The following is an 11,259-nucleotide window of genomic DNA, read 5'->3' as shown; positions in this document are numbered from 1 at the left end:
CGCAGGCCACGGCGCGGGAAAGGCCCCCCTCTGAACCATGCCTCTCTACTGAAAGGGATGGGGACAGAGCTGGAGGCCTTCCTGGATGTCAAGCTCTAGGTCCAGCCTCCGCCTCTACGGCTTGAAACCGGTACCTTTCAGCTGCCCCAAAGCTTCCGCTTCGCGGCCCCGGCATTTTAGGCCAATGAGAGTGTTGGGGCGGGCTCTTTAGTGCACATCCTCACCTCGCCCAATCAGCGTGGCCCGAGCGTCTACCCAATGAGGGCTCAGGGGCGGGGCCTCCACAGGCGCAGGAAATGGCGGTGACCAAGGAGCCTGTGAGTGGGGCAGGGGCGGGGCTTGGCTGTGTCTCCTCCTTCGCACGCCCCCTTATGATTTGGGTGGGTAGGGATGACCTAGGTGCCGAGCAGGTGCTCCAGACTTGGAAGGTGGTGCTGGAAAGCCCAGAGCACCCCTTGTCTGATCTTAGTAAAGAGGCCTTCCCCGGATTTGCCTTTGTGGGAAACTGAGGCAGGTTCTTCCTTCTCCCCTGATCCCCGAAGTCCGGCCCGATTGGAACCCAATGGACTTTTGGGGGCCTCCCTTTCCCAGCTGCCCGCCCGCCGTCGTCATGCCGTCCCTGTTGCTCCGGCTGCCCCTGCGCCTATGCCGGCTGTGGCCCTGTAGCCCTCCCACCCGACTCCTCACAGCCGCAACAGGGCAGCGGTGAGTTGAGCCCCAGAATTTGGCCATATTCAGTGGTTTTTCTCCTGAGAGCCCGCCTTGCGTTTTGAGATAGTTGTCTCTGCATTATGTGTACTTTTCAAGGTTTGTCTCTGACAACCTTCTCGTTCAATGCTGGACACTTAGTATCAATAGTTAAGAACTGAGCCCCTAGTGAGTTAAGTGACAGATCAGGAATCTGAGCTCAGGTTGCTCTTTCCATAGCTCTGGTATGTTGTCAGGCTTCACTGTGCACACACTGGGAAAGAGGAGGTTGAGTACAAAGATTTAGATTTCTAGGCTTGGCTCTGGATGCTGGTCAGGAGGAATGAAGTGAGGCATGGGAATCTGCCTTTTCCTTTGAGATGGAGTTTTCCTATGTTGCCCAGGTAAGCCTCCAAATTCAATCTCTAGAGTATCTAGAGTTCAGGCACAACCACCATGCCTGGCTTGGAAATCTTTTCCCTGGGTCCTGGCACTGGAACACAGAACCTCATGCATAAGAGGCCAGGACTTTTTTTTTTTTTTTTTAAAGATAGGATCTCCTATAGGCTAGGCTAGCCACAAACTTGCTTGTAGTCAAGGAACCTTGAGTTTCTGACTTTGTCTCCACCTCCCAAATGCTGGGATTACTGGTTGACATCAGCTCATATCATAAAACCTGCTGTTTTGAAGAAGTTTTTAGGGGCTGAAAGGATGGATGTTTTAGAGATTAAAAGCACTTGTCACTCTCACAGAGGATCTAGCTTTTATTCTCAGCATTCACACGATAACTTACGAACATCTTCTTCTGACCTGTTGGGGGCACAAGCATGCATGTGGTACACATGCATATAGACACTCAGAGACACAAAATAATATAATTTTAAATGATCTCTAAAGAAGCTTTGTAGCCAGGATGGTGGTGCACACATACCTTCAGTCCCAGTACTTGGAAGGCAAAGGTGAGCTCTGTGAGTTTAGAGCTAGTCTGGTCTACTTAGGGAGCTCCACGTCTGACAGGTAGTAAGACACTATTTTGTAATTTAAAAAGAAAAAGAGGAGGAGGAGGAAGAGGAAGAAAAGGAAGAGGAAGAAGAGGAAGAAAGCAGCCATCTGGATTTGTGGTGTAGGAGAGGACTACATATTGAAAACTAGAAATCCTGGGGCTGGAGAGATGGCTCAGAGGTTAAGAGCACTGACTGCTCTTCCTGAGTTCAATTCCCAGCAACCACATGGTGGCTCACAACCATCTGTAATGGGATCTGATGCCCTGTTCTGGTGTGTCTGAAGACAGCTGCAGTGTACTCAGATACATAAAACAAATAAGTCTTAAAAAGAAAAGAACACGAGAAATCCTGACCATTCCGGACTAACTTCAAATCCTGGTAGCTTTACTGAAGGTGTGGCTCAGCGAGGATGAAGACTGGGCAATGGTGACCTCTGGCCTCCTAAGCCTCTGCAGGTTTGGACTTTTCTCCACAGGCCTGTCCCTACTAATTACTATGAACTGTTGGGAGTGCATCCTGGTGCCAGCGCTGAAGAGATTAAACGTGCTTTCTTCACCAAGTCAAAAGAGGTATTGGTACCCCCAAGGAGAGGGAGGAAGAGGAAATCTGAGGCACTCTAACTTCCTGGGATGTCTGTATCTCCTGGGTGTCTGTAGCACCTTCCTTCCGCCTGCTTGGATAGGGGGTACTCAGTATCCTCTATGATCTAAAGAACCGGGCAAGGCCATGGGTCTTTCTGGTTATGGTTTTGTTGCTATTGTTGTTTTTTGAGACAGGATCTCACATTGTAGCCCAGACTGGTCTCAAACTTTGAGTGGTCCTCCTGTCTCCACCTCTCTAGAACGGGAGTTATAGATGGTTGGTTTCCTTAAATGAAAGGGGGCAAGGAGTCTGTATTTTCTGACTCTGGCCTTTGGGAGGGGTGAGCAAGCCTGGGAGGAAGGGTCAGTGTCCAGGTAAGGTCTGTGGGAGTGATGTCAGCTTTGATGGGTGGACATCATCAGGAGAGGTCCTAGGAAGGGAGATGGGAAATGAGATAAGGGGACCCCTGCCTCACCCCAGCTACACCCTGACCGAGACCCTGGGAACCCAGCCCTGCATAGCCGTTTTGTGGAACTGAGTGAGGCGTATCGAGTGCTCAGCCGTGAGGAAAGTCGTCGTAACTATGACCACCAGCTGCATTCAGCCAGTCCTTCAAAGTCGTCAGGGAGCACAGCCGAGCCTAAGTATAAACAGCAGACACACAGGTAGAGTACAGCAGTCCTGAGCCCTGCTGTCCAGAGCCCTCCAGTCCCAAGCCCTGCTGTCCTGAGCCCTGCAGTCCCGAGCCCTGCTGTCCTTACTCTCAAGTCTTCCTGAGAGCCCCAGTTTTCCATTGTCCTCCTTTTGCTCTTCAGCAGCCCCTGGGAAACCCCGAATGCTGAATACTGGGCCCAGTTCCACAGTGTGAGGCCACAGGAGCCCGAGTCAAGGAAGCAGCAGCATAAACACAACCAGCGGGTCTTGGGGTACTGCCTTCTGCTCATGGTGGCAGGCATGGGCCTGCACTACGTCGCCTTCAGGTGCCTCCCCATTCTTCCTGAGGTACTGGGTGGAGGGTGGGTCAAGAGTGGTGTGGCCAGCCAGCCACAGCAGCCTATGACCTGCATAGTTTGTCTCTCTCAAGTTAAGAACTTTGTGAAATCAAGAATTGGAGCCTTGCCTTGCTGGGTAAAGGCAGAACTGCACACAAGGGCTAAAGTTGTTTTCTGTTTCTCATTGCTTGAATGTTAATCTTTGACGCTGCTTGTTGTTAGGGCTGGAGCTATCCAAAACCATACACAAAGAGGGCATGGTCAAAACCCTGGGGTTCTCTCTTAGCACTTCATAAATGAGTTTTTACTTCCCAAGTGCTGGGATTAAAGGTGTGAAGCATCGCCTCCCAGCAATGTTTTTTAGAAAGTTCAGGGTCATCCTTGGTTACATACCAAGTTTGAGGCTAGCCTAGGCTACATTAAACCGTGTCTCAACATAGAAAGAAAGAAGATAGAGGAAGGGAGGCCAAGCACAGTGTCACAGCCAGTCCTTGATAGCTGCCACTTTCATGCATGCTGTAATACCAGTTTTCTGCAGCATAGAAACTCAAAGGATGGAACCCACTGTCCGCTCCATCTAGCAATGGAGATGAACTGCTCCCTGACTTCAGAGCTGTTTCACCAACCTCCACAGGATAGCCCGGGACTTAGGGTACTACCCAGGACTTAGGGTACCACCCAGCTCTGGGACTTGGGCCACTTGTATCTTTCTTTCAACTCATCACAGGTGTCTGTTATGGGGGAGAGATGTAAAGTTGTGTGAGATATGCTAGAGCCTGGTTAGATCAGGGCTTAGGGACACCAGAGTTCAGAGACTCGGGGTTAATTGCAGTTTCCTCACAGGAAGCTGGAGCAGGTGCATCGCAGCTTCATGGACGAAAAGGATCGGATCATCACAGCCATCTACAATGACACTCGGGCCAGGGCCAGGTCTGTCACTGCTCTGACTTTGCCTCCTGCTTCAGCACCACCCTCCAGGATCCCTGTCCTGATCTGTCTTTCCTTCCAGGGCCAACAGAGCCAGGATTCAGCAGAAGCACCAGCAGAGGCAGCCTCCAACAGAACCCTCTCTGCCTCCAGAAAGTTCCAGGATCATGCCCCAGGACACAAGCCAGTGAGAGGCTTACCTAGGTGGGACCTGTATTGGTCCTCCCCTTGCTGCCTGTCTAGGACTACACGTGCAATAAACTCATATTCAGACTCCTATCCGACTCGGTCCTTCAGGTCACTCATCTCCTCATCCCTCCCCTCGTGAGGCAGCGACCCTGGGAGCCCGGCCTCCAGGGCGGTGTGTCCCCTTTCCCCTGCAGCGGCCGGAGGGGGCGTTTGGAGGGGACCGGCTCCGCCCCCGCCCCGCCTCCGCCCGCAGCCGGGTGGGGAGCGCGTGTTTAGGTCACATGAGCCTCTTGTCCGCCAGCCCCGGCCAGGCCCCCTGCCACCCCCGCCGTCCCCGCTGCCCGCCGTCCCGGCCACCACCACCAACACAGGCCGCCTGCCTGTCTCGTTCCTTCTGCCGCCGCTGAGGCGCTACGTTGCGCTGCCTGCGCCCAGGGCTCGGGAGGGGGCCGCGGAGGAGCCGCCCCCCGCGCCCGGCCCGGGGTCCCCACACCCGGGCCCGCGCCATGGGACTCTGGCTGCCGCCGCCCCCCGCGCCGCCGGGCTAGGGCAATGCGGTCGCCCCCGGCGCTCGGCCCCCGCGGGCACCATGAGCCCCCTGCTCCGTCGCTTGCTGCTTGTTGCGCTGCTGCAGCTGGCCTGTACCCAGGTACGTGTGTTAGAGACATCCCGCTCGCTCGCCCGCCCGCGGTGCCCTCTCAAGGTTGGCGGAAGTGGGGAGGCGCCCGCTACTTCTGCCAAGGGGATCCGCTGTTCAGACCGGGAATATCCCTGAAGAGGTGCCCCTCGGCGCAGGCCCGGCAGCCCTAGCTCTAGCTCCCGGGGCCACTCCCCCACCTCACCCCATCCTCTGGGCGGTTGGAGGGCGGAGCTGCCTCAGTGCCCTCCGAACCTCGTTTGTCTCCCACTATCCCGGCTCCTGACTTAAAACAAGCCCCAGCTCTAAGGCTTGGGGTTTAGCACCATTCCCAGAGTATGTCTGGTGGGTCTTGGACTAGGGAAAGTACCAGATGGCTGCGTGTACAAGAAAAATTGGAGCCGAGGTCCTGGGAACAGAACAATCTGGAAAGATGTCAGAAAGGCACAGAAGCCTGACTCAATCAAGGACAGAGCCCTTACATAGCCACAGGGCCAGCCCTTTTAGAGTGCATCTTGGGCCCAGGTATCTTCTTTCCTACAGGCCCCTGTGTCCCAGTTTGATGGCCCCAGCCACCAGAAGAAAGGTAATAATAGTTAACAATAACTTGACACAAGCCAGTACTGAGAGGGGTTAGTTAGCATGTGTTCTGATTTCATGACTCTTACCTTGTGTGATTTCCAACTCCTTCGGGAGATGCCATTTCACAGAGGAAGAAACTGAGGCAGAGGGCTTAATCATTTCTTGAGAAACACGGCAGAGAGGTTTAAAGGATGGTTGGGGTGGTGGTGACAGGGTATCAGAGAGGCTACATGCTCAAAGGAGCTGCCAGAAACCCGATAAGAACGTAATCCATCTGGGTCTGCCCACAGTGGTGTCATGGATAGATGTTTATGCACGTGCCACATGCCAGCCCAGGGAGGTGGTGGTACCTCTGAGCATGGAACTCATGGGTAATGTGGTCAAACAACTCGTGCCCAGCTGTGTGACTGTGCAGCGCTGTGGTGGCTGCTGTCCTGACGATGGCCTGGAGTGTGTGCCCATTGGGCAACACCAAGTCCGAATGCAGGTACTGGGGCCTATGGGTCAGGCAGGCTGATGGGACAGTGATGTCCTGGGGACTAGGTCAACCCAGAGACAGGTACCCAGGAGGTGGGAGGTTCTGGTCATTCCTTCTCTAGCCCATCTAGTATCCCCTTTCTCTGTCTTTCTGCTGCCCCCCCCACCACTCACTGTCTCTTCCCCATTCTCCTGAGTACAGATCCTCATGATCCAGTACCCGAGCAGTCAGCTGGGGGAGATGTCCCTGGAAGAACACAGCCAATGTGAATGCAGGTGCCAGCCAGGTCCAACCCTTAAGTTCACAAAGTGTAGCATGGGGTGGGGGTATCAGGCATGGGACTGTACCTTACTTAGTAGGGATTAGGTGACTGAGAGCAGAGCCAGAAGTAGGCATGGATTCTGGGGCAAGAGAGCAGGAGGTTTCTTTAATCAAGCGCGCGTTCTCTCTCTCTCTGCCTCTCTCTCTCTCTCTCTCTCTCTCTCTCTCTCTCTCTCTCTCTGTCTCTGTCTGTCTCTGTCTCTGTCTCTCTCTCTGTCTCTCTCTCTCTGTCTCTCTGTCTCTGTCTCTCTCTGTCTCTGTCTCTCTCTGTCTCTCTCTCTCTCTCTGTCTCTCTCTCTCTCTCTCTCTCTCTTATTTTTCAGACCAAAAAGAAAGGAGAGTGCTGTGAAGCCAGACAGGTGAGTTCCTGGATTTCTTGGTGCTGGTCCAGGAGAGCTTATGGGTGGGTTTGGGGGTGCCAGGAGCCAGGAGACTGCAGCCCTTCTGCTTTCTCCTCTCTCCTGACTCCCCTTCCCCTTTATACTCCCCAAATCCACACATTCTGACCTATCCCTAGCTCCTGGGAAGACTCTTCCCACCCCAGACATGATGCTTCTCCTCCTAGGGTTGCCATACCCCACCACCGTCCCCAGCCCCGCTCTGTTCTGAGCTGGGACTCTGCCCCGGGAGCATCCTCCCCAGCTGACATCATCCATCCCACTCCAGCCCCAGGACCCTCTGCCCACGCTGCACCCAGCGCCGTCAGCGCCCTGATCCCCGGACCTGCCGTTGCCGCTGCAGACGCCGCCGCTTCCTCCATTGCCAAGGGCGGGGCTTAGAGCTCAACCCAGATACCTGCAGGTGAGGAGTCTGTGGGGTGGCACTGGTGTGGGAAGGCAGCAATGCTGCGTCCTGGGGCAGGTCCAGATGGGCCTGCCAATGGTGGAGAGACCAGGGAAGGAGGAGACAGCTGCATGTGTTAAATCACTTACTGTGCATCTGCTGGCACCCAGATCATCAGAAACTTAGCTCAAGACTAGATGCACAAATCAGATGGTGAGAGAGATGGTGTCACCACCAATAGAAGATGCTAAGCTCTATGACAGGGACAACGATCTAATCTAAGCCATCAACCATCTCCTGGAGGGGAACTCAAGAAGACTTTTTCCACGGGCTTTACACGATAGATATTTGCTCCATTCTGTAGGCTCTGAGAGAGCAGAGATGTATGAGAGAGAGCCTCGAATACTTAAGTAGCCCTTCTCTGTTCCATAGTGAGGCCCTGGGATGATTTATGGGCCAGGCCCTGGCGGCTTCTAGAGAGTATCAAATAAAACAGGGTTCCAAAAAGGAAATGCATCAAGAAGGCTGGGCCTGGACATGGTGGTACATATGGGGAGTTTTGGCAATACAGAGAGAGTTTGAAGCCAGCCTGGGCTATATGGAACCTTGTTTAAAAGCAAAACCCACAGAAGACAAAAAATAACTGTTGCTTTGGAATGGCAGTGCACACCTGTAACTCCAGCTCTCAGGAGGCAGAGGCAGGAGGATACGATTTTGAGAACAAGCTGGGCTGTAGAGCAAAGTGATCTCAACAAACAGCAAGAATAAAGAGGGGCCGGGTGTGTAGCTCAGCCGGTAGAGTGCTTGCCCAGCATTCAAGAAACCATCTGTAATGGGATCCGATGCCCTCTTCTGGTGTGTCTGAAGACAGCTACAGTGTACTCATATATAATACATAAATAAATCTTTAAAAAAAAGCCTTCAGTTTGATCTTCACCAAATGGAACAAGGCATGACAGCACTCAAAGGTTCAGGGTCGGGCTGGAGAGATGGCTCAGCGGTTAAGAGCACCCGACTACTCTTCCAGAGGTCCTGAGTTCAATTCCCAGCAACCACATGGTGGCTCACAACCATCTGTAAAGAGATCTGATGCTCTCTTCTGGTGTATCTGAAAACATCTACAGTGTACTTATATATAATAAATGAATAAATCTTTAAAAAAAAAAAAAAAAAGGTTCAGGGTCATTCCTTGGCGACATAGTGAACTTGGCTCACTCGAGTACACAGGGGCTAGAACTGTGGCTCAGTGGTAAGAGCACTTTCTGCCCTTGCAGAGGATCCAGGGTTAGTTACCGGCACCCACATGGTGGCTCATAACCCATTCATAACCCTAGTTCCAGGATCTCCAATGCCTTCTGGTTTCTACAGAGACCAGGCACCTACGCAGTGCACATACATGCATGTGTAGACTTAGTATTAAGGATATCACTGGTAAACGTAAATAAATAGGGGCTGGAGAGATGGCTTGGCTGGTAAGGTACCTACTATTGAAGTATGTAGACTGGGTAGGTGCGATGCGTTATAACCTAGTATTGGAAGAGCAGCCAGGGACAAAAGGAACCCTAGAGTTTGTTGGCCAGCCATCAAAGCAGAATCAGTTAGCTTCAGATACAGTGACTCAGGTCTCAAAGATAAAGGTGGAGCGGGGTGGAGAGAGCTGGTTCTCAGTGGCTGCTGCTCCTGCAGAAGACCGAGTATAGATCCCAGAACTCGCTCGATGGGGGCTGCAGTGATCAGACACCCTCCTCTGGCTTCTTCAGGCACCCACCTACATGTGCTTATATAGTCACACACATACACACACACACACACACACACACACACACACACACTCCTAAATAAAAGTAGCAAAATACATTTTTGTTTGTTTGTTTTTTGTTTTTTGGGTTTTTTTTTTTCCTTTCTTTTTTTTTCGGAGCTGGGGACCGAACCCAGGGCCTTACGCTTGCTAGGCAAGTGCTCTACCGCTGAGCTAAATCCCCAACCCCGGCCTTGCACTTTCTAGGCAAGCGCTCTACCACTGAGCTAAATCCCCAACCCGTTTTTTTTTTTTTTTTAAGATTTATTTATTTTATGTATATAAGTACACTGTCGATGTCTTCAGACACACCAGAAGAGGGCATCGGATCTCATTACAGATGGTTGTGAGCCACCATGTAGTTGCTGAGAATTGAACTCAGGACCTCTGGAAGAGCAGTTGGGTGCTCTTAACTGCTGAGCCATCTCTCCAGCCCCTTGGTTTTGTTTCCGAGACAGTGTATGGCCCCAGCTGTCCTGGCACTCGCTATGTAGACAGGCCAACCTGGCCTCAAACTCACAGAGATCTGCCTGCTTTTGTCTCCTTATGCCTGGCAAAAATGGATAACGATGGAGGATGATTAAGCCAAGCACACACATGCACATGCCCACGAGCTCAGGCCAGTCCCTTCTCCACAATTAAAAAGCAAAAGTAATTTATTTTATGTGCTAGCCTCCCCACCACCACCATCCCAGAACTTGGTTCTAGGCAGTTGTCAGCTACCATGTAGGTGCTGGGAACTGAACCTGAGTCCTGTGGAAGAACAGCCAGTGCTCTTAACCACGGAGCCATCTCTTTAGCCCATTTAACAAAATTTAAAAAATAAGAATGAAAACATATCAAAGGAGAGCTTGGGGTCAAGCCCCAGACAGCACTGATCTCTTCCCTTCACTCCCCAGGTGCCGGAAGCTGCGAAGGTGACAAGCTGCTTTTCGGACTCCACAGGCCTGTGTGCCTCACAGGCCTTCTTCATAGGGAGAAGAGTGGAGCATAGGAGAACCACCTCAGTCTGGGAGGACATTGCCCCAGGACTTGGAGCTTTTAGAGAGCTCTCACCATCTTTTATCTCCCAGAGCTGCCTTCTAACAATTGTCAAGAGAACCTCATGCCTCACCTTAGGGGCCAGGGTACTATCTCAGTTAGCCACTCTGGTCAAGTGAACATCTTGCTGGCTGTCTCCCCTCACTATGAAGACCCCAAACTTCTACCAATACTAGGACTTGGGTTGTTATGATAACTGTGACACACACACACACACACACACACACACACACACACACACACACACACACTCTGATAAAAGAAATGGAAGACACTATCACTGCTTCTGTCATTGTTTGATACTCTCCAGGTTGGGCAGAAATGTATGCAACATGGCATCTCAGTTCTGCCTCCTGTCTTACTGTGCCAGTGCGCCCAAGGGCAGACAGCAGTTCCCAGGGAAAGCCACAACCACAGATTGATAAAGTCCTTGGTACATGTCTCTGCCTCCTGCTCACCACAAGGATTCTGCCTGCCCTGGACAGAAATTAAGGAGAGGCCAGACTATAAGAGCTGCTTCCCAAGGGGTTGGGGATTTAGCTCAGTGGTAGAGCACTTGCCTAGCAAGCACAAGGCCTTGGGTTCGGTCCCCAGCTCCGGAAAAAGAAAAAAAGAAAAAAGAAAAAAAAAAGGAAAAGAAAAGAGCTGCTTCCCAGGTTCACATGGCAAGAACACAGAATTGCCACCATTGAAACCCTTTCCGCTCTGAACTAGTGTGACTTTTTTTCATACAATAGGAGGCATTGCCCATTGTCCCTGCTGAGTGTACACTTGCAATACTGTTCCTTCTGGTTGCCCCTTTCATGCCTCAATCTTGCCTTCATATGGCTGGAAGGCCTTTTTAAAGCACAGCCACAGCCTTCACCTGTGCAATCCCTGCTATTCTGGGGTTCATCAGCTGCTGCTTGAGGTTACGAGCCTACTCCATCCAGGCTGTGTGCAACCATCTCCAGAGTCCTGGATAGAGTGGGAAGACCAAGCATTAAGGCTTTGGCCTGCTACAGAATGTTCAGGGGCAGAATTGACTAAGAGTAGCCACCCTAACAAAGGGACTGATACTGAGGTCATGATCTTGGTGGTACCAAAGCAGGAGTGGGGTAAAGAGTTCCTCTTGATCATCATCACAAACTTATCCATTTATGAGAGTCTCACATGGCCCAGGGTGGCCTCAAACTCCCTACATAGCTGAGGATGACATAGATTTCTAGTCCTGCACCCACCTCTCAAGTACTAGAATT

General features: G+C 51.9%; 2 protein-coding genes across 14 annotated transcripts; both read left to right on the top strand.

Annotated features, from left to right (window-relative positions):
* The first annotated feature begins 253 nt into the window (after positions 1–253).
* Positions 254–4,471, top strand: Dnajc4 (DnaJ heat shock protein family (Hsp40) member C4). 6 transcript variants are annotated; one of them, NM_001013196.1, is made up of 8 exons: positions 304–317; positions 592–705; positions 995–1,091; positions 2,167–2,260; positions 2,754–2,938; positions 3,089–3,253; positions 4,109–4,195; positions 4,275–4,469. In NM_001013196.1, the coding sequence occupies exons 3-8, from the start codon at positions 1,015–1,017 to the stop codon at positions 4,381–4,383; spliced, it is 717 nt and encodes a 238-aa protein (NP_001013214.1). In that variant the 5' UTR covers positions 304–317; positions 592–705; positions 995–1,014; the 3' UTR covers positions 4,384–4,469. The 6 variants fall into 6 exon arrangements, with proteins under 6 accessions (XP_006230921.1, XP_008758381.1, XP_006230922.1 ...); XM_006230859.5 differs by lacking the exon at positions 995–1,091 and having other exon boundaries at positions 254–317; positions 543–705; positions 3,092–3,253; positions 4,275–4,471; XM_008760159.4 differs by lacking the exon at positions 995–1,091 and having other exon boundaries at positions 256–317; positions 543–705; positions 4,275–4,471.
* Positions 4,472–4,613: 142 nt separating this feature from the next.
* Positions 4,614–10,298, top strand: Vegfb (vascular endothelial growth factor B). Of its 8 annotated transcripts, none has more exons than XM_006230910.5 (7): positions 4,614–5,030; positions 5,562–5,604; positions 5,891–6,087; positions 6,280–6,353; positions 6,723–6,758; positions 6,965–7,200; positions 9,880–9,894. In XM_006230910.5, exons 1-6 carry the CDS (start codon positions 4,971–4,973, stop codon positions 7,176–7,178), a joined length of 624 nt encoding a protein of 207 aa, XP_006230972.1. In that variant the 5' UTR covers positions 4,614–4,970; the 3' UTR covers positions 7,179–7,200; positions 9,880–9,894. The 8 variants fall into 8 exon arrangements, with proteins under 8 accessions (XP_006230972.1, XP_038948908.1, XP_006230973.1 ...); XM_039092980.2 differs by lacking the exon at positions 9,880–9,894 and adding an exon at positions 7,846–8,355; XM_006230911.5 differs by lacking the exon at positions 9,880–9,894 and adding an exon at positions 7,353–8,355.
* The last annotated feature ends 961 nt before the right edge of the window (positions 10,299–11,259 follow it).

The sequence above is a fragment of the Rattus norvegicus genome, chromosome 1, assembly GCF_036323735.1.
Source record: "Rattus norvegicus strain BN/NHsdMcwi chromosome 1, GRCr8, whole genome shotgun sequence".
Classification (NCBI taxonomy): Eukaryota; Metazoa; Chordata; class Mammalia; order Rodentia; family Muridae; genus Rattus; species Rattus norvegicus.
Note: the sequence above shows the minus strand (reverse complement) of the source record. Positions and strands in the feature narration are given on the sequence as shown.